Source organism: Bos indicus x Bos taurus, chromosome 16 (genome assembly GCF_003369695.1).
Source record: "Bos indicus x Bos taurus breed Angus x Brahman F1 hybrid chromosome 16, Bos_hybrid_MaternalHap_v2.0, whole genome shotgun sequence".
In the NCBI taxonomy this organism is placed as follows: domain Eukaryota; kingdom Metazoa; phylum Chordata; class Mammalia; order Artiodactyla; family Bovidae; genus Bos; species Bos indicus x Bos taurus.
In genome coordinates, this window is record NC_040091.1 from 54,536,795 (window position 1) to 54,558,732 (window position 21,938).

General features: G+C 42.4%; 1 protein-coding gene across 1 annotated transcript; it reads right to left on the reverse strand.

The window, feature by feature from the left end:
* Positions 1-7,766: 7,766 nt before the first annotated feature.
* SERPINC1 (serpin family C member 1) lies at positions 7,767-18,458 on the reverse strand. The gene is made up of 7 exons (XM_027565377.1): positions 18,284-18,458; positions 15,956-16,325; positions 15,077-15,292; positions 14,125-14,262; positions 11,659-12,049; positions 10,680-10,744; positions 7,767-8,024 (listed from the first exon to the last, which is right to left on the reverse strand). The coding sequence occupies exons 1-7, from the start codon at positions 18,322-18,324 to the stop codon at positions 7,848-7,850; spliced, it is 1,398 nt and encodes a 465-aa protein (XP_027421178.1). The 5' UTR covers positions 18,325-18,458; the 3' UTR covers positions 7,767-7,847.
* Between the last annotated feature and the right edge of the window lie 3,480 nt (positions 18,459-21,938).

Consider the following 21,938-nt stretch of genomic DNA (forward strand, 5'->3'; position numbering starts at 1 on the left):
AACTTGAAAGCAAATTACAAAATATTTGAATACATCTAAAATGTGTGTAGTTCATGGCAATCCTGCACGAATAACTTGATTTTCATATTTTGTGTGTTGTACCTAAGTACTTGTCTCCCAAGTCTTTCATTCTTAGTATTGAGTATTTTGATCATCTCCTCATCAGCATTGTGCATTTTCTTTTTCCTTAAACTACTTCTTTCATTGAGAGAGGTGTCAGTTTCCAAATAACCAGGATGCATATTCGTAGCCATGCTTTCTGTCGCATCTTGAAAGCCTCTGCACTATTGTTTGTTCTTGGCATCTGGTCATATGTCTGTTCATACTTTCCATAGTTGTACAGGAAATGTGGGTTCAGCTCTGCACCTGAGACTTTTGGCCTGTTTATCCTCCAGTGTAGTGTATTTCAAAATAAGACACCAACTCATGGGGCCAATCATTATCATCTGTCAGCTCAATAAAACCATCAGTAATGTCACTAACTGGGAGACATGCCTGTCAAAACCAAACTATCAAAGCAAAACTGTCACCCAGTTATTTTATCTTTTGTGGCAAAATTGTCTTATGGCCAGTTAGTCATGGTGCAAAAATGTTTGCAGCAAAGAAGCTCATGGCAAAAATACTGGTTACTTGAAAAATCTTTGATAATCTATGAAGATGCCTCTCGTTCGGTGTCTTATAGCCCTTTGGGCCCTCCTCTAGACTCTGACTCTTAAATTTGAAATCATCTGGTGGTTGCACAAAAACCAAGTACAGTTGACTCTTGAACAATGTGGGAGTTAGGATGCAGCCCTCTGCAAGTGGAAAATCCACCTATATCTTAATAGTTGGGCCTCTGTTTCTGAGGTTCCTCTGTATCTGGGGATTCAGCCAACTGCTGGAGGTTAGTAATGTAGCATTTACTATTGAAAAAAACGTGGGTATAAGTGGATCATGCAGTTCAAACCTTTGTTGATCAAGGGTCAGTGTACTGTGGTCTCAAATTGAAAAAGAGGACAAAGAAGAAAGGGAACCTGTAGATTGACAAAATACTTTTTTTTTTTTTTTTCAAAATACTTATTTTTTCTTTTCAGCATCATAAGTCTAAACTATTAAAGCTAATAACAACTACCTGAGAAATTACTATGGTTTAGATTTCTGCATTTAGCACATCTTAAAGCAGATATTTTTGACATATTTGAAGATGATCTACTGAGTTTCCTGTAAATTAACAGAATCCTAACTCTAGTGGTTCTTAAAGAGCTATTGCAAAAACCGAATTACAACACAGGGAACAAAACTTAAAATGTGTTTCCTCTGGAAGCCAAAATGCTAAAGCAGGGGTCACTAAGAGTGTGGCTGAAATCCACTTCAAGAATGGCTATCAGTCAGATAGCAAAGATATGTAAAATTTATATGGTATTTGCTATTTTTACAAAAATGATTTTAAATCATGTAACTTGAAAAGTGAGCCTGTTTTCTTTTTGGAAAAGTGGGCCAATAAAAATAACACTAATATAATTCAATTGTATATGCATGTGCATTGAACACAGAGTGGTATACTAAAGATAGTTCATGCAAATAACTTTTGTGGGAAGTTTGGCTATTTTCTTAATATCTCGTTTTCATAAATGTATGTTTATAAATATATTTACTCATCCTCTATAACCTTGGTAGCTTTAGAAGCATTTTGTTAGCTGTATCATTGATTATAAAAATCAATTTCTTGGCATAGTAGGCTATGAGAGCTTTTAGTTGCTTTGTTTGTATTTTGGCTAAGAAAATGATTTCTTGCACTTTGTATTTATAAAGATGTTATAACACTTTGCACCCACTTAGTGCAGCTGTTCTTTAGTGACAAAAGATGTAGGCGTTAAAGTGAAATGTATGTTTAGAAGCCCGGCAAAAGGAGGGTTCTCAAAAGAACAAATTTGGCTTGCATCTACCAGAGAAAAGCTGGGGGTTAATAGAAAATTTAGGTTGAAAATATATGTTGGAATAGGTGTGCAGTCACTGCAAGTTGCAATATCATTATGAATTGCCCGCTATATGTATGTGATTGTATGTATGTGTGTGAGAAAAAAATGTCTGATGAAGGCAGATAAGTCAGTGTAGAAAATTCTACCTCCCATTAAAGACAGAATATTCCAAGTTTGCCCTGTAGCCCCTTACGCAGGAGGCTGGATTCCTCAGCCACTGTCCACCTCATTCTCTTTTGTACTCGCTTTAGCTCCTCTACCTCTGAGCACTTGGCTGAAGAAAGTGTAGCTTTCTGTAGCAAGCAAAGGAAAGCCAGACCCGAAATATAGAGGTTGCAGTATCTCATGTCTCTTTGTCATCTTCACATGTTAATGTTTGGTTTTGTTGCCCAAATCAGTGTCAGAACACTTGGGTTTAGTACTTTTATCCACTGGCCTCTGTTTGGCAAGAGTAGCCCTTGGAAGTGGAGTCTTTCTGCTGTTTTTAAAGATGCACTCAATTCCTTTTAATGATGTGAAAATTTTGTTTGAATCCTGAGCTTTTTTTATTTTTTAATTGCCATTTGCAGCCCATTTTGGGGACTGGAATATCAACCATATTTTCCTGATGTTGAGCCTTCTGCCAGTATCTTGACATGCAGTTTTGCATGACCTGGATTTTTGGATGACCTATTTTGCTTTTAGACACTCTGAAATTCTTCTCTTTATAATGCCAAGAATGTTATAATAGTTAGGATGGCCTATTGTGGGTGTCAGGAAATTCAGTTTCGGTAGTAAATGCCACTAGGCAGACCACCTAATCTTTAAATGCAGTTGGAGCACTCAGCTGATCTGCTGTTGGGGGCACCCTAGTCCACTGAGCCAAATCAGGTTACCTACCTTTTGAACATTTGTTACAGCTGAGAAAGGACTGTGGGCCTTTCAGAAATATCTCAGAATGCTTTCCACCTTTTCATTCAAATGCACTGGTTAGAATAGCTGGTTGTAATGTCCAAACAGGGACTTGCTGGTTAGTAGTGAAAACGAGAGAGGGACCCATTTGCAGACTTGGAGAGTTTTCACATCCGTGTTTTAGGTACTAACTGATAAGTGTTTACTTTTCCTGTTGACTGGATAGGGCAAGTGACAGTACTGCCAGTGTGAAATTCCAAATTCAGTAAGCAGTACTCATTGGTGACGACTGATGTATTGGGTTGGCCAGCCCAATAGTAACCTTCATCCGTGTAACAGTATGAATTCTGTAAGGAGATGAGATACTAAAATCATGTGAATCTCTTCACCACAGCTGTTTTTTTTCTAACTATAGAATAATTGTCAGCCTATAAGCCATGCTACTAAGAACCTAGACTCAGGAATTAACTTCTGCTTAGGAAAATTCTTCCTTCTGGCTTATCTTTTGTTTGTGCCCGGAGTCTTGGCCTAGACCTGTCCCCAGCTGTTTTGCTACAAACACATACTTAAGGTGCAGTCTTACCTAAGTCAATAATACACTGTCAGCCATGCAGTCTGTTTTATAGCCAAAGTGATTTATTGAAATACAAAACAAAAAAAGTGAGAGATGCCTAGGTCATTTCTGGGAGGCACGTTGAATCAACCTGTGAATCTGGGAGGAAGCATAGAGTCTTATCTTCTGTCTGGCTTGGGTGAACAGTGACTTTAATGCTTTCTATTAAAATACTGCAGAGCTAGTTGACCTTGGCAGGTAGTTCTCAATTTTGGCTGCACATTAGAATCACCTGGGGCTTTTACAAAATGACTGCCGCCTAGGGCCCCCTCTGGACATGCACGTTTAATTGGCTGGCTGTGCAGCCTGGGCTTTAAGAGCTGCTCAGGTGATTTTAATGGGCAGCCAAGGTTGAGAATCATTTTCTAGGTAGTCCTGAGGGGTCTGTGGCAGGATAACCTCCACCCGGTTGTCTTTTGTCAGAGGTACCTTTATTAGTATCACAGGCATGGCTTGGCATTTAAAACTTAGCACGGGCCACGGCTCAGGTGGTAAAATGGACCATCCGTTTGTCCGCAGAGTCATTCAGCAGAGAGCTGTTGCCATGCACCCAGTTTCCTCTCTGTACCAAAGCCTGCACAAGTCAGCAAAAGACATTTTCTGAGTCTGCTCCCTAGAATCCTCTTTCCCTTTCATATGTGATTTAAGTGGAGATTTTTAAAACTCTGCTAGCTAAAATAGAGCACTTGAATTTATTAAAAGAGCCAGGCACCGCCCCCCCCCCCCCAAAAAAAAAGAGCCAGGCCCAAGCCACCTAGGGTGATTTTTATTTGTAAAATAATCAGGTAGCATTGTTAAAGTTAATGAAATAGAAGGGTCCTTCCTGGTGTGATGGTGATGTAGTTGATTATTTGTCCCTTAGCCTGTCTTCTAAGTGGGATTTCAATGTACGGTGACTTTCACTTTTCCATGTTCCTTTGTGAATTAAATGCACTAGCTAAGGCGTAAATATTTCTGAGTTTTACATGAAATGTGAAATGAGTCCTTTTAGCAGCTTTGTTCCAGGATGTCAAAGACTTAACCCAGTAATTCCCAAACAAGTTTTCATATCGTCGATTCATTCACCCACCCAGGTGTAAAAAACCTGCCCATGGCAACCTCAGTGTGGTAATGGGGAGAGGAGGACTGTTTGATTAGCCTTTAAAGAGTGAGAGCCACCATTCAAACTAATAAACTACTAAGTGATTTCTAATTCATGAAAGAAATTTGTGTTCAAGAGCAAGTTCAAATGTGATGGTCTCATCTGAGAGACTGCTGGCACTGTGGAAACTTTGATTCCTATACTGCCTGCAAATAATCGATGATTTAAATTTCAAATAGGTGGTGTGTTTGAGAAGAAACAAGTGGGTGGAAGGAAAGATTGTTTAAGTGCAGAGGACTGAATTAGCATCAGACTCTGACATTTCATTAAAATAACATTTAGGCCTGACTTATTTGCTTAGCATGTGTATGCTGCAATGTCAGAAATGCCTCCTATGCCTTAGAAGATCTGAGAAGGCTTCCTTACGTTGGGTGGAACAGAAAAGCAATAGTAGCCTTGGAGACTTGTCTGCATCCAGAGAGAAGCCCATTAGGGTTCTCATACTGAGAAACCTTGAGTACTGTGAAATGTTGAACTTTATGCAGATCACATCGCACTGGATTTTAAAGATTTAGGGGACGGAAGTAGAGGAGGAGAAGGGGAAGTAATTAATGGTAAAGTATATATATATGAACTTGTACTATATTTTACACAAGTAATGAAACAAATTCCCTATCAGGAATTCTCTGTCAGGACTAACCAGCCATATTCTTCTGTCCTACTGATTGGCTTGTGATTCCTCTTAAACCTCTAAGTAATCCTTTCTGAAAGAGCTAAACAGAAACTAGTCTGACTGCAGTTTCACCACCCTGCCCCATTCCCTTACTCACAACAAAAGAAAAACATACCCAAACTATAGGCAAAAAAAAAAGTCTCAGTACGTTAACTTTTCATCCTTTATGGTCTGTGTTCACTGTTGTAGCCTATTGCATTGTTTTGCAATATAATGGCAGAACTTAAGTAGATCTGCCACATAAGTCAGGAACCATTGGCTTCTCCTTTAAGAAATCTTAACACCAGAACTCTCAATCTTTAGCTTGTCAGCACAAGTGAGTAAAGGGAGAAGTACGTTGAAAGAACACAGGGAATTCCCTGGCCGTCCAGGGGTTAGAACTTCGTGCTTTCACCGCTGAGGGCCGGGGTTCAATCCCTGGTTGAGGAACTAATAGGATCCTGCAAGCCACTTAGATTTCCTGGCTTCTCATAATTTCAGGTGGGACCCACTTACGCTCTGTGTCTGAGAAGAAAAGACAGAGGGTTCAAAGATAGAAAAGTCAATGTAGTCAAAATGTGGTTTCCTTCAGATGGACATAATCTCAAAGACATCTGTCCAGCTGTTCTCAATGGTGCTTACACGATGGGTGACAGCTGTCTCCCATCTTCCCGTCCCTGGCACTGTGCCTTCCCACTGGTCACTGTGAAAAGCAGATCACACTGGACTCAGAGGCCAGAATCCAGGACGATTTCCCCCTTCTCATCACTTCTTCATACAGCTAATAATGTAGCATATACTTCTCTTTGGAAAATTCTTGGGTTTGACCCCCCCAAGAAATAGTAAAGCATTTAAAGGAAAAGTAAGATTCTGGTGGTAGCTATCAAAGATGACAGGAACATTTTAGCTTCCCCTTAGATGATATTTATTGATAGCAAGGACCAACTATGCCTCCTCATCCTCAGTTTCTAAGGATAGCATAATATTTCTAAGCAACAAAGTTATCTAACATTTTTTTCACAACTTGTTAATCAAGGATTCATATTAAAACCGACAATCAGTTTCTAAAATGTTGTTATCCCTGAAAGGGAATGAGATAGAGTTTTTAACTAGAAGAACCTGTTTTTTTTTCCCTTTGAAAAAACTAACACTTGAGGTTTGTGTCTTTCGTCTGCAATGATCGCTCCATAAAGATGTCTCAGAACAGTCAGTGAGCCAAGGCTAGCGCTCTCATGCCCCTGAGGGTGCTGGACTGGGTTTGTACATCTTATTTCCTTAGAGAATATCTGTTTTTATTATGCCCTTAACTATAAATACCTATATATAGGAATAGGATTTTCACCCCACCCTCTTGTAATCATTATCACTTAAGTGTAAACCACACCTCCCCCTGTCCCCACTTTTACTGAAAAAAATGCACTTTAATTCCTAAGGAGAGTGGCTGTTCCTGGCCCCTAAGCCAGATTACTTCAGGAGGAGAGTTGGGGAGGGAGAACCCTAGGCAGACCCTGTGAAATTAACCAAATTCCTTAATGTAAACACACAAGTCAACCATTTTTAAGCTGCCCCCACCCCCAGCCAGAGGGCAAAAGAAACAACCAAATGCAAAAGTTCAAAATGCCTACCTTAATTTGAGATGTTTCACTAGGGGATATACCCAATATTTTCTCAGCTACCAAATTATCAGAAACTTGAGGGTGATTTTGTGGGAGGCTGAGACTCCTTTTTTAAATGAAAAGGCCAAGTGAATCACACAGGCTATAAAATACGATCCTGATTTGTGAAGTATCTGATTCGTTCTCTCCCTTAATTTGACAGGTGTTCTCAAGTCTCTCCTCCTGTAGATTCTGTCCTTCCCCTGATGACAAGCCAATAGTTCTTGGTGGGGTTGCATGTCTCCTAGAGCCCCAGGAGCCCTGTTGTGTCGGGGAAGCGGGGAGGGTAGGAGGGTGGGCAGAGACGGGCTGGGGGAGGGAGATTCAGAGAAAGAGTGAAGATATATGGGTTTATATAAACATATTTAAAGCAGTTTAGCAAAAGCTTTCTCGTTGAACAGCTTTAAGAACAATGTGAATGAAATTTAGCAACTTGGTTAGTAATTTGAAAAGTCTATTAATGTATACTTGAAATTCTGTTTGTATAAAAATACATTTTCCTCTTTATTTTAACACTGTGTAAAAGAACATTATGCATGTGAGTGGTTTGAGAATTAAATGATTTAATATTCATATTTGCATTTCTGTCTCTTCTGTATAGATATTAATTCTTTTTAAATTTTTGGACTTTTTTTCAGTATAAAGGGATTATCTAGATTTCAAGCTCACCCTGCCCTCTCAAGATGCCTACTGTCTTTCAAGGTGAAGTAGTAACATACCTCCCTCCTTCACTTTCTTGACCCAGATGTGTTCACTGGTAGAGAAAAGTCGAAAGCCTCGTTATACCAAATGCCGAGCAGCATCTCTATCCATTTCTCCTTTCCTTGCCTTCATTTCAGATGGCAAAGTCCATTCATAATTGTCAGATATGGGAAGTTGTATTTATTTTTACTTGTATTCACAAACCAAAATAGGAAGAAGTACAAAGGATAACATTTTAATCAACACAAGGGTTGGCTACTCTACCCATGAATATAATAGTGTTCAGAGCAACTTCCCTGATGAGAACCAGGAAGGGCCTGTTGGCCTTGAAGGTCACCCTGTCCGAGTTCAGCGAACGACCAGCGATGCTAATGACGGTACTTGATGCAGCTTCACTGCCTTCCTCATTTACCTGCAGGTCAAATGGGAAACAGACTGCCACGTTAGCTACTCTGCAGCTCATTACAAGAGGTACATCATCCATGGACACAGCAATTCCTCAAACATGCCACTTATTTTCCAGTTGCTATGAGTTAGGTCGGATCCCCTCTGGAACCTTACTTTTAGTCTTTTCTTTCATCCACTGTACTGATGTAAGACTTGTATTCATCCAAGCCTTGTGCTGAAAGAAAGTGCCAGGGTCCATTCAGATACTCTCTGAACCAGAAATCTGGATGTACACAAAGTTGTCACATTTCTGGCTGGCAATGTTGTACATGATACTGAACTGTATACTGAAAGACCTATTGACTCAAAATTAGAGCACCGCAGTTGAGACAGTTCCACTCTGGATCATCAAGATCCTAGATAGAACTACTGTCAACAGCCACTCAGGAACTAGGGCCTGTGAAAAGAGGATGGTCCTCTGGCTGGATGAGATGAATATTTCTCAGAGTAATAGATTGAAAGGATGGTGTTGGAGCTTACTGATAAGTAGAACTGCCACAGATCTGGAGGGAGATGGGAGACACCTTTAGAAATTTTGCTTGAGCACCTAGAATGTCACTAAAACTGTGTCCCTGCCTCCAAGGAAAGCATTTCAGACCCCTGAGCTTTGAGAGAAGCTGGTTGATGATTTCCCCTTCCTCATTCCTTACCACCTCTCCCTTCTACACATGCTATCGAATTCACGATCGTTTTAGTACTAAGAGCAGATGAACTTTTGTAAGACCAGGGCCCTTTTACTCAAATCAGATTCTGGTTTTCAGTGGCTTCTCAGGAGACAATCAATTAGGGTCCTTGTGTATAGGGCTCCCAAGAGCCATGGAGGAACCTTGCATCATTGTTTAGTGGGCTCAGGTAGACAAAATGAAACTGAACTTTTGCTTCTTCTTGATCGTAACTCAAGGCCCTCATGGAGGTCTGAGTTGACCACTTCCATTTGGGGTCCATGGAAGAAGATTCTCAGTCATAGTTAAAATCCTGAGGACTCATCTTCTCTTGCAGTCTAAATGTTATTTCTTCCATAATCAATATGGCTTCAGTATTTTCACTTCCAAAATCATTAATCCAGTATTCATGTAAAATCCCCTGTTCTGACCTCAGAATCTTTTAAGATATATATCTTTCTACTCTTGCTTTGGTCCTATTGCTCTATAGAATATAGTCCCGCATTGAGGATTTTATTGCCTAGCCCATTGCCTTTCTAACCTAACTCCTGCTATCGTGTGACCTAGACAATTAAAATGTCTTGGTAGGAGACCCATTCAATACTCTAAACTTCCATTTCTTTCATCTCATTGAACCCAATGAGCATTGCCTTCACTTCAGCAAACCAGTCCGTGGCTACACTTTGAAGTTGCCATCTCTCAGAACATCTCGACCTTTGAAATTATAATTACATTATCCTCTCAGTCTATAACCTTCTGTTTTTTTCAAACTATCACATTTCCTCACTCCCATTAAAATTACCCTGGCTTTTTCCTGTCCCTTGATCCTTCCACTTTCCTCCTAATGACATATTTCCCACTGAGCTTGGACTTTGTAACTATATTTACTAGCACCATGCTCTGAAATCTATCTCTTCGACCACAGTCTCCTTTTTGAGATTTCTAAATTTTATGACCTCTAACATTGGCCTATCACATTTCCCTCACAGCCTGGGTCCCCCAAAGAATGGTCTACATAAGTGGTTCGCAAACCTGGATGCGCATCAGAATTCTTTGAGGAGCTTTGTAAATATACAGATATTCAGACCTTGAGTCAAGCTCTCTAGATAACTAATGCTATTGATCCATAGTTCAGTATTTGTTTGAGAGCCAGAAGTTCTATAGGCTTTACACAGCTCTTACTCCAGTAAAGGTTTCCATGGGCATCTTAGTTGGGGCAACACTGGGTTAAGCAATATTGAATCATTTTCTTCACTGTGGAACTGCTCAGACATCAACACTCCAATGTGCTTTGATTTTCTGTTAACTTCCCTAGAAGAGGATATACATTTATTTGACCACCTAACTTTTTATTACCTGCAGCGTAGTCTAGAGTTCTAGTTTTCTGGAACACACTGTAGGACACTACAGTGATGGTCTACACTCACCAGCTCTTTCTTACTTTCCATTTGCTCTTCAATCATTACAATTAGGACGTGCCCCCACTACACTGTCCAAATGCCTCAGGGGAAAGTCACCTGCGGTCACTTTTCAGTCTTCTCACTAGATGCTTTCCATTTTCTTAAAACTCCTTCCTGGGTTTCCATAAGCTCATCATCTCCTGGTTCTCCTTTTAATGCCTTTGCTGGCTGCTTTTCCGGTATCACCTTCACCTTAATGTCTGTGTTCCCAGGAGAGGTAGCGGATGGAGGGTAGAACAATTAGACCACGAGGGCTTCAAGTTAGAGTTATGTATAGAGGAGGACACTATAGACTTGGGGTTTGAGGGACCTGGAAACATGCCTTTTATCACAGTTGTCACCTACTGTTCAAACATCTGCTGTCTACACCGTAAGAGCCAATGAAGGAATGACTCCAAAGTTACTCATCATATGAGATACTGATGTATTGAATAATAAAGCAGCATGGTAACAAAAAAAGCAAGCATAAGAAGAGAGAGCGGAGAGAGGTGTATTTACCTCAAGAAATGCCTTGTGGAATGCATCTGAGACATAGAGGTCGCTCCGACCTTCTGCAACAATACCTAGAAGGAAGACCAGAGAAAGATCTGTGAAATGGGAGAAAGTTGGCTTCAACCCACAGAGAGGAATTCAGTTTGGATTAAGAGGTCCTTTGGGACTTTTAGAAAAATAGAAATCCTGGACCCTCACCTAATGATACCCTCAAAATCAATACACATTAAAAATAATAAAATACTTTGGGTTTATTCAGCCTGGTTCCTATGAAGTTAATCTGGTGCTTTAGCTTATGGGGGTTTGGGGGTTAAGGCTGAGGACCCTGTTCTTAAAGAAATGCTCACTCCATCTAGTAGCAATGTCTTTCCTTCCAGGGTGACAACACCTTGAAGAAAGGGTATGGTTCTGAGACCTAGTTTAAAGGCAGCCCATTACACATGAATCCACTTAACTAATGTTGTAAACTTCTTTTTAAAAATGAGATATTTTAATGCATATTTTTCAAGGATGGTGTGTTGGAAGAACCAAAACAACTTAACACTATTATCAGAGAATCACAACTGGGAAGGCTTGTCTGCATCTGTCCAGAAGCCCTTTAGAATATCAGGAAGGGCTATTAAATGTCAGCTACAGCTCTTTGGTGGGACTTGGATGTCCTTGGCTCTTAATCCTAGCTGTCTCTTTGCTCTGAACTCTGGTGGTTTTCAAGTTTCTCTCTACCTGGTCCCACCTCTTCTATGAGTTACAGACTCCAAAGGTTCCAGTGCCAGCTGGGCCCATGGAGATCCAAGAGCCAGCTTCCCCTCGTACACAGGAGAGAACTGATCCCTTGAGAGGGAAGGGATTCCCCTGAGTTGGCAGTAGGACTGGGATTAGAATCCAGGTGTCTGGACTCCCTCTCGTCTACTCCTTCCCCATCTCTTCCACCTTTGGTCAGACAACTCTGAGGGTAGAGAAAGGAGGAAACCCTTCCTGCCCTCACCTGGGAGCCTGGACTTCTCAGGACTGAACAGGTCTTCGAGGCCCATGTCTTGCAGCTGCTCCTTCACGCTGAAGCTGTCCTCGATGCGGAAGCGGGGCATGTGGACCACCAGCAGCGTCTCTGTCAGCTCATCCAGCCACTCCTGCAGCATGTCTGGGGTGAGTTCCTGTTCCACCTTGGCCAGGGTCTTCTCCAGCTTGGGCAGGATGAGCACCATGGTGATGTCATCACCCTTGAAGGGCAACTCGAGCACCTGGGTGCTTTCTGCTACTCTCCGATAGCGGAACTTGCTTTCCTGGTACATCATGAGTACTGAACATGACTCCCCATCAGCCTTGTAGAACAGTTCCTTCCTTGTGTTCTCGGGACTGAACTTTGACTTCCACAGGCCCTGGAGGAAGACACCAGGTGCGAGAATCACAAAGCAAGAAGACCAGAAACATCCGTAGGAGAATGCTGACATGAAAAACAGTCAAAATATTTTATTACATTAAAAAAGTGAAGTTGCTCAGTCGTGTCTGACTCTTTGTGACCCCATGGACTGTAGCCTACCAGACTCCTCCGTCCATGGAATTTTTCAGGCAAAAGTACTGGAGTGGGTTGCCATTTCCTTCTCCAGGGTATCTTCCCAATTCGGGGATTGAACCCAGGTCTCCCTCATTGCAGACACTTTACCATCTGAGCCACCAGGGACGACCATGGAAGTGCAATTTTTAAGAACAAAGACCTAGAGGGATGTGCATAAAAAGGCTTTTTAATACTGACTGTGTCAGAGTGACAGAATCATGAGTGGGGTTTTTTTTTTCAATGAATTTTCTGTATTTTCTAGATTTTTCATCAATGACTATTTGCTTTTATAACAAGAAAAACATAAAAACAAAAATAACCTACTGGCCTCTTGGCAAGTCTCTTCTGGAGTTTAAATCTAATTGCCTTTTGCCTTCTGCCTCCCACCAGCCTCCTTCTCAAAGACCATCCTCCAAAATGCTGGGCTTTCTCCCTGATGAATAAAGCCAGACAAAGGTAGTAATCCCAGGGAGTCATCTGGGAGTCCTGCCAGGCAGAGAATGAGGCCTGGCCAACTTCCTGTTCAAAGAGGGAAGGGATACAAGATACTGCTTTGACATTTCCAAGATGTAGTTAGCATTCCTTGTCATCTTCTGGCTCTTTGATTTGGGGACAAGTCACTTAACTCTTTCAGTGGTGGTTCTTCGCTTGTAAAATTAGGAGCTGGTTATCCCTAATATTTGTAGGATGCTTACTGTGTGCCAGTCACCGCTCCAGGCATTTTGTATGCATTGACTTAATCCCCTCAGTAACCCTGTGAGGCAGATGTATCATTGTTACCACTTTATAGATGCAGAAACTGGGACACGGAAAGGTCTTAAGTAACTCTCTCAAGTTTGTAGTCACAAGTGGAAGAGTCAGAATTTAAACTAAATACTGTCTGAGCAGCTCAAGTTCTCATTTGTGATGTCATGAGAATCAGAAGGCAAAGTGTTTCATAAACTGCAAAGGGCAGTCAGTACACACTGTAGAAATGCAACCTACTGCGTTCTTGGCATGAGGGAACCCCCAAGCAACAAAGCAGTTGGCAACAGCAGTGACGGGCTAACCCTCCAGGCCCAGTCGGGGAGAAGAACACATCTAGAGCATGACCCGGGAGGGCACAATTCAACCTGTGTTAAGCTGGTGGGCCTCCTGAGTGTCAGTGGTCTGTTTATTCCCACTATCCTCTCCCCTCATCCTTTTTCCTAAATGTAATCAAGTTGGAACAATCTTCAGAACTTGACTCTCTGAGAAAGACAAAGCCATCTGCATGATCATGTCACAAGTCCTCTGCAAAATTTGAGGTTAGTCTGGTACCAGGAGGTTCAGAAGCTTCAGGCAAGAGGAATTTTGAGATGCTGCAGAAGCTGCTCTAGATGATGGAGAAAACCTCATCACTGAGGATTGTCTATAGACTCTGTCATTTTGTTCCAGATTTCAAAATGAAGTTAACTGGACAGAAGAAATCATCACATACTTATGAGAATTTATTATCATGCACACCTTGCTGCTGAGCATGCTGGTCTATGAATGTGTACACGCTGCCTTGGGCCCAGAGACATTACCAGGCCCCCTTTGGACCTCAGTCCAGCAACCACAGCCCTAGACATGACTCTAGACTCAGCAAATTTGTATTTATGCCCAGACCACGCATGTACTATTTCTCAAAATGATCTGCCTACACATGCCCAATGGTATGAAGGAGAGTGAGCTGGAGGGAAATATGTCATCCCTGAGGTCTCTCCAGGGTCATTTTATTTTTTTGCATTTATTTTTTTAAAATATATTTATTTTTAATTGGAGGATAATTGCTTTACCATATTGTGTTAGTTTCTGCCATACATCAACATGCATCAGCCATAGGTATACATATGTCCCCTCCCTCTTGAGCCTCCCTCCAGCACCATTTTTGAGTACCTTGAAGTAAATGGTGTTGACTAGCACCAGGACAGTGAACTCATTGATGGCTTGTGGGGGAATGACATCAGTGATACGCCCTTCAGTCTTATTGGATATCCATTGGTTGATAGTCAATCTGGACTGCTCTGCATTTCCCTGAGGAGAACAGGAAACAAACCTACCCAACTGTGCTATTCAATTGGCTTCTCCATCTCCCCATGCAGAATTTTATTTTGTCCATCATCCCTCCACTCTTTCCCACCATTTTGTTAAACCATCACTCTAACCCAGATTGGAGAAACCACACATATCTAGCATATTGTTGTGGATCTTCCATAGAGTTAATAAATATTAACAGAAGAAAGAGAAAGAAAAAGAGGAAGAAATAAAGAAACAGAAGAAGAGAAAAATAGTCTAGAAAAAGAAAACAAAATATTATCTTCTTTGACTTTGGAAACCTGAACTCTTATGAGTATTCATGAGATGTGTTCTCTAGGAAGCCCAGGAGTGATGGTGGAGGTGCAGGGGGCACAGGAGAGATGTCCATGTGATCCAAAAAGTTTGAGAAATACTTTTGAATAAAATCAGTAGACTTCTTTGTTGCAGGACTTTTTTTTTTTTTTTTTTAACTTTTTAAGTAAGTCTGTTTATTGAAAGGATCTGAAAATAGTAATAATGCTTGCAACATTTAAGGTCTACAATTGCTCTGTTATGTGAACGAGTGCCCACGTTCTGAATGCCACTGTTACAGGATTTTTATAACTTTTTCAGAGGAGCCTCTGCAATCCATAGATAGCACTGATTTCTCAGGTTTCAAATAAGAATACATATCCCAGGGGCTCTGACTTAAAACACCTCTTCCTGCCTTCAATTAGCATAGCAGTGTTCATTAGGATCCTGCTTCCTTGTCTCTTTAACTTCTGAGTAGAGAGGAAGAACTCTGAGGTCTGGGATGACATCTGGAACTCACCTTGAAGTCCAGGGGCTGGAGCTTGGCCCCATATACCACCTCACTGATGTCCTGGTAGGTCTCATTGAATGTAATGGATTTGTCTCCAAAAAGACGGTTGGCTGATACCAACTCAGAGGATTTATTGGCTTTTCGATAGAGTCGGCAGTTCAGTTTGGCAAAGAAAAAGTGGATCTGATCAGAAGTTTTCTCAGAGATGGTATCAAACTTAAAAACCTGTAGAAGCCAAAAGAAAATAATGGTGGGTCTGGTGGGACAGCCTGGTTCACATGATCGGTGAGCATCATGCCAGGCAGCCCCTGACCAATAGTCATCAAGCACAGTGCCTGGCACAGCATAAACATTCAACTCATGCTTTCTAAAGGAATACATGGAAAAAAGAAGAAGAAAGCGGGGGCTTCCCTGGTGGTCTAGTGGTTAAGAATCTGCCCACCAATGCAGGGGACATGGGTTTGATCCCTGGTCTAGGAAGATTCCACATGCCATGGGTTAGCTAAGCCCATGCGCCACAAGTACTGAGCCTGTGTGCTGCAACCACTGAAGCCTGTGAGCGCTAGAGCCCATGCTCTGCAACAAGAGAAGTCGCCACAATGAGAAGCCCGAGCACCACAACGGAAGAGTGTCACCCTCTCTGGGCAACTAGAGAAAAACCCATGCAGCGACAAAGACCCAGCACAGCCATAAATAAATAAATAGATAAATAAATAAAGGATGTGTTAAAAAAAAAAGCGGGGGGGTGGTGGGGTTAGGAAGGAGAGAGAGAAAAAGAAACACAAAGAGCCGGGGACACTACCCAAAGTCTCGAAAGGGTGCTTAAGCACATGGATGTTCTCTTAGGAGTTACAGCAAGGAGCTGGGCAGAAGGGCTTTGAGTTGTACCTCCATCAACTGCTTGAGTGTGTTGTCACAGGCACCCAGCTTGGTCATAGCAAAAGCTGTGGAGATACTCAGGGGTGACAGGAAAATGTTGTCATTGTTATTCTTGGAGTCTGCCAAATGCTGATAGAAGGCAGTGGCAAAGTGGGAATTGGCCTTGGACAGTTCCCAGACCCGCCGGTTGGTGGCCCCAGGGATCTTCTGCTCGGAGCCTTGGCCCTCAGTTGCCTTCTTCTCTGAGGAACGGTAAATACACATGGGATTCACAGGAATGTCCCGAGGTTTGGCTGTGCAGACGTCTTCCACAGGGCTCCGATGACAGGTCACACAGCCCCAGAGGCCAATAAGCAGCAAAGGGAGAAGACATATACTCCTATAGGGGGACAGAAACCTGAGTTAAGCTAGGCTGAGAAATCCCCTCCCCACTGTCCACCACAGATTTACCCTAGTAGATCACCAGCCCACACTGTGTGGCCAAGAGGGCCAACACCTTTGAAAAGTACAAGGGCCAAGGACAAGTTCATTCCTGGACTCCTTACCCTGGACATAGTCCTGTTGAAATTAGAGTCAACTGTGGGAGTAACGATGTTATTAGAAGTCTTGTGTGCTCAATGCCTCATGCTGGAAGAAATGAAGAATGCGAAGCTTCCAACTGGTGAAATGGACAATGCATACATGAAATATGGCAGGGAATTTTAGTGCCCAGGGAAAACTTAGGTCAGTTGGAGGAGCCATTAACAGAAGCTATTTAGGGAAGGGATTTTAACCTGGATGTTAAAGGACTGGGAAGAGTTTGATTGACAGCAACACCAGAGGGCTAAGAAGGAATGTCTGGGGCAAAACTACAATCTATGTGCTGAAAACTCTGAAATCTCTAGCTCCAGTCCTAGTCTTTCCACTGAGTTCCAGACCAGTTGTTTGCTGGACAATTCCACCTGGATGTCCTGTTGATCCCTTAGTGAAATACAAATAAACTGAACTTGTCTCTCACCCAAACACCTGCTTCTCCTTCTATGTCCCCCAGCTCAGCAAATGGGACCTTCAGGTACCCTGTCATCCAATCTAGAGACCTGAGAGCCATCCAGGATTTCTCCCTCTCTCCCTTCTCAGTAGTCAGACCCTAGATGCTATGCATTGTTTTCTTGTTCTCTCACTGCCTTAGATCAGGTCCTCATCATTTTCTGTTGCCTGCAAATTTTAGTAACTTCCAAAGTGTGTTCACTAAAGTAAATAAAACCAGTCTCACTTTCAAAAAAAAAGGATATCATGAAATTGACAAACTAGGAAAATCGGGACACCCAATTAAGTAAACAAAGTGATAAACTCTATTATCGTGTTTTTATAGATAAGACATGAGGAGCCAGACACTTCCTCTGGTTGACTTGGGGCCCTAGGCCTACAGAAAGGAGTCTGTACATGGGTACTGACTCTTCACAATCTTCCCGCAGCAGAAAAAGACAAGACATGTAGGTGGTGTAGAAAGGACTCGCCAGAGTGGTCTTCCGGGCAAGTGTGGGGCTGGCTGGAAGCTGGGGGCAGCTGAAGGGTACTTGGTTTCTTGCATGATCTGAAGTCAACCCTGAAGTCTTTTTAAGAACAGAGGCACTGAGTGGGAGAGCGGAGGTGCTGAGCGAGCTGTGGACGACAGGGTGAGGAAGCAGGGAGAAACTTGCCATTCATCTCTCCAGCTGGCTTGCCTCTGTTTCCCGTATTATCCCTCAGCTACCCTTAGAAATACAAGTGGAGGCTGTGGGGGCCCTGGGAGCTTTGTTAAGCACAAAGAAAAACCAAGGTGATCAAGCCAGAGCCTCACTTTTAGCTTCCTGTAAAAAAAAAAAGGAAGGAATGTGTATGATGTTAAGAGATGATCCTTTGTCAAAGGTCACTGAGACCTTGGGAGGGAGTTGGGGTTGTGACAGGAAAGCGGGGTGGGCAGGGCGGAATTGGGTGGAAGGAGCAAAAAGAGAGTTAGGAGATCCTCACGCATTACATTGGCTCCCTCTTTCCAGATATATGGCAGGCCCAGCGCTTCCCCTTGGAGTGTCTCCTGGGCTGCTGAGAGGGCTGCCGCAGAGCAGCATCTCTTCTGAGGGAACACATCCCCCTTGTTTCTTGGGTTGGGAATCCAAGGTGTGGCTTAGGGAAAGGCCTTATCCCAGGAACCAAGCGGGAGGGAGGGTACTCAGGATGATGTCTTCCAAACGAGTCTCATTATAACTACCAGGGTGAGAGGGCCCGGTCTTCTTGAAGGTGTCGCGGTCACCCCGGCAAGCCCCTCAGAGGTCAGGAAACCCAGTGAGGGCATGCGGAGGGGAAGCCCACCCCTCTTACCTTTTTCCAGCGGTGACGGTTCCTATCCCATTGGAAATCATGGTCGCTAATCTTCCACAGGTCTGAGCGAGTGGAGATAGTGTGGTCTGAGGCAATCCCTCTGGACTGGTTCTTTCCTCTACATCTGACTGGGGTTCCAGAGGCTAGGGTGGGGGATGGAGCTGGTGAGGAGGGGAGGCCCGAGGTCAAAGGCTGATGACCGGCTCCCAGGGTTAAGTAAAGTGTGGAGCCCAGTGTTGGTTAATTAGTAGAGAAGTTTTAAAGTTCAGTCAGGTCCAGAGAAAAAGGCCCACCTTTCTTCCTCTTTTCATCTTTACAGAAAAGGAAAAGGACATGTTCACAAAATTTCATCAGAAAATACCTGACAGATGAGAACTCTGTCTGCAGGAACTTTTTTTTTCCTGGTTAACCAAACCGGGAAGTAGAAAATAGTACATACTCTATATAAATAAAATAGTATTACTGTATGAGCCACCAGGGAAGTCCCAAGAATACTGGTTGCCATTCCCTTCTCCAGGGGATCTTCCTGACCCAGGGATTGAACCCAGGTCTCCGGCATTGGAGGCAGATTCTTTACCATCTGAGCCACCAGGGAAGCCCAGTATATAACTAGCCAAGTTGAATGTCCAGAAAATTCTAGCTTTCTACCTCTCAGTGCAATGCCCTCTTTCTCATAGCTTTTTAAGGAGACAGAATAAAAGAGGTGATGTTATCTAATCAGAGGGGAGAGAAGAGAAATCAAACAGGCGCTACCTTCAGGCCTCTGAGAGACCATGTGTCTGTGACCCAGACAGGTTACACCTTTGTGTAAAATGGCCTCATTCCCCATTCAGCCTTGAAGTGATTTGAGAGGGACACGATAGCAGGGGCCTCAAGGTGCCACCACAGACATTTCTTAAGGTGGAGGAGCTAGGTGAGGAATACTTAGAAAAATTCTATTGGGGGATTGGGAGACAGTGTGGGGCAGGCGAAAAACAAGCTTGCAACTGCTGAAATACTTCTAAAAAGCAAACAGAATGAATTATATTTATGTATATTGTTAATTTTACTTATTTTAGTAATTGGGGAGATGAAGTCAAATTAGTGGAGATAAAGGGCAAGGTTTATATTTATTTCCCTCTTCCTAAACAAACCAAAAACAGTATGACAAGGATTGCTACAAATGTAGATATAAGCCACCTTCTGTGTGATTGAAGACTAGTATTAAGTTGGTATTGTCATAGGCATTCTAAAGAGTTCTCTATTCATTAGACAGGAGAAACCTCTACCCAGACTGCAGTTGTGTCTAATTTATTTTTAAACTTTTTTGGCCGCACCCTGTGGCATGTGGGATCTTAGTTCAGGACTCGGGATTGAACTTGCACCCCTCGCATTGGAAGGCAGAGTCTATTCCCTAGACCACTGGGGAAGTTCCTATGTCTAAGTCTTGGCTGATTTAAACTTTGGACACTATGACGGCCTCTGTGTATGGTATGAATGGTTACAAGGAACAGTCCTAAAAAGCCCCAGAACGGTCAGAGTCTCTTGTCACTCCAGATTAAAGGCAATTGGAAAGTCTCCTGTTCAACCACTTGTTCTCAGCAAACATAGAGCACTACCTAGACAGCAGGCACTGTTGTAGAGGCTGGGAGCTCCAGTCAGGAAGACATGCAGCGATCACATAAAGAACCAATATATAAAAAATAAACCTGGGACTTCCCTTCCAGTGGCTAAGACTCCGTGCTCCCAATGCAGGGGGCCTGGGTTCGATCCCTGGTCAGGGAACTAGATCTCACATGCCGCAACTAAAGATTTAGCATGCTGCATCAAAGACCCCGCACAGCCAAATAAAATAAAATAAACTTAAAAAAAAAATCTGTAACATGTTGTGTGTGCTTAGTTGCTCAGTCATGTCCCACTCTCTGCAACCCCATTGACTGTAGCCTGCCAGGCTACTCTGTCCATGGGGATTCTCCAGGAAAGAATACTGGATTGGGTTGCCATGCCCTCCTCCAGGGGATCTTCCCAACCCAGGGATCAAACCCAGGTCTCCCACATTGGTGGCAGGTCTTCCACATTGCTGGCAGATTCTTTACCATCTGAGCTACCAGGGAAGCCCACATTAGGTATTAATAAGGGTTACAGAGGAAAATACAACAGGGCAAGGGAGTAGAAAGTGATGAGAGGAGATAGGGACATTATTGTAGAACGGTGGTAGGAAAGTCCTCCCTCATGAACTAACATTAAGGAAACAGAATAAAGTTGGGGGCGGGGGGAGGAGGAACCACATAGTACTTTCAGGAAGAGCTTTCCACATAGAAGAAACAGGAGATAACAAACATCCTGAGGTGGAATATGCAGTTCAGACCTATTGTTCCAACTTGTAGAAGTTGTGAGACATGCCTTGGAGGAAGGCAGACGAAGAGATGGAGCACAAGGGGTGAAGAGGGTCTGGTGAACATTTGTGGGAAAAGAGATGAGGATGCAGATACCACCAGACCAGGTAGTGAAGAACTATACATCAGCAACTGGGTTTAATATGTTCATTCATTGAGTCATATGCTCATTTAATTAACATGCTTTTAATAAATGCCTATAGGTACCAGGCATGGTTGGTGCTGGGCCTGGGTATATGAAGATGACTTTGCTCTCCAGGAGCTCCATGCTTCACAGTAGACCCCAGACATGATGATAAACATGCCCATCAATGCTACTGGTCATCTGACTAAAGCTGGAGCAGGAGAGGGGAAGATCAGGAGGTGATAATAGTGTAAGAGATTTCCAAGACTAAGATACAAAGTCTTTTTATTTTAAAATAATTCTAAAGTAACAAAAAAGTTGCAAAAGTAATACAAAATATTCTTATACATCCTTTACCCAGATTCCCCAAATATTCACACTGTTCTCATCTTACATTTGCTTTCTGTTGTTTCATACCCCTCTCTTCCTCCCCATCTCTATATTTTCTGTATTGTTTTAGAATAATTTGCAGATATAAATGCCTTTTTATCCTTATATAGAGTGAGGTTCCTAAAAACCAGAACATCTCTTTATATGATCACAGTATAAAATACACAAGATTGATAGTAATACAGTACCATTTTCAAATCCATAACTCTTATTCTAAATTTACCAAATGTCTATATTCTTTATAGCAACTGGTTCTCAAAAATTTGGGTCTTAGGATCTCTTTTTAGTCTTGCTAAATTACATTTAAACATAATTATTTAAATAATACATACATAAAATAACTTTAACTTCATGCATACACTGAAAGGTTTGCATGGGGGAACTCCCAGGATCACACCTTGGGAAACATTAATTTTCAGGCCCTGAAAGTCCCTGCCCCACCACTTCCAGGTCCAGGGTCACACACTGCATTTAACTGTCATGCTTCTTTGGTCTCCTCTAGTTTGAAACAGTTGCTCTCTTTTCTTTGTCTTTCATGACTATGGAATTTTTTAGAGTACGGGCCAGCTATTTTTGAAGAATGTCTTTCAATTTGAGTATATCTGAGGTTTCTACAGGATTTGAAAGTTACACTTTTTTTTTTTTGGTAGGAATACTAAAGAAATAATACTGTGTCATTCTCAGTGCATCATATCAGGAGGCACGAGGTATCAATTTATCCCATTAATTGGGATAATTGATGTCAGTTTTGATCACTTAAGTTAAA

Excerpts from the sequence above, each read along its gene's own strand:
- SERPINC1 (XM_027565377.1), bottom strand. The coding sequence starts at position 18,324 with ATGATTTCCAATGGGATAGGAACCGTCACCGCTGGAAAAAG. Across the intron at positions 15,293-15,955 it reads CACTCAAGCAGTTGATGGAG|GTTTTTAAGTTTGATACCAT; the intron begins GTACAACTCAAA and ends TGGCTTCTACAG. Across the intron at positions 10,745-11,658 it reads TGAGAAGTCCAGGCTCCCAG|GTATTGTTGCAGAAGGTCGG; the intron begins GTGAGGGCAGGA and ends TCTTCCTTCTAG.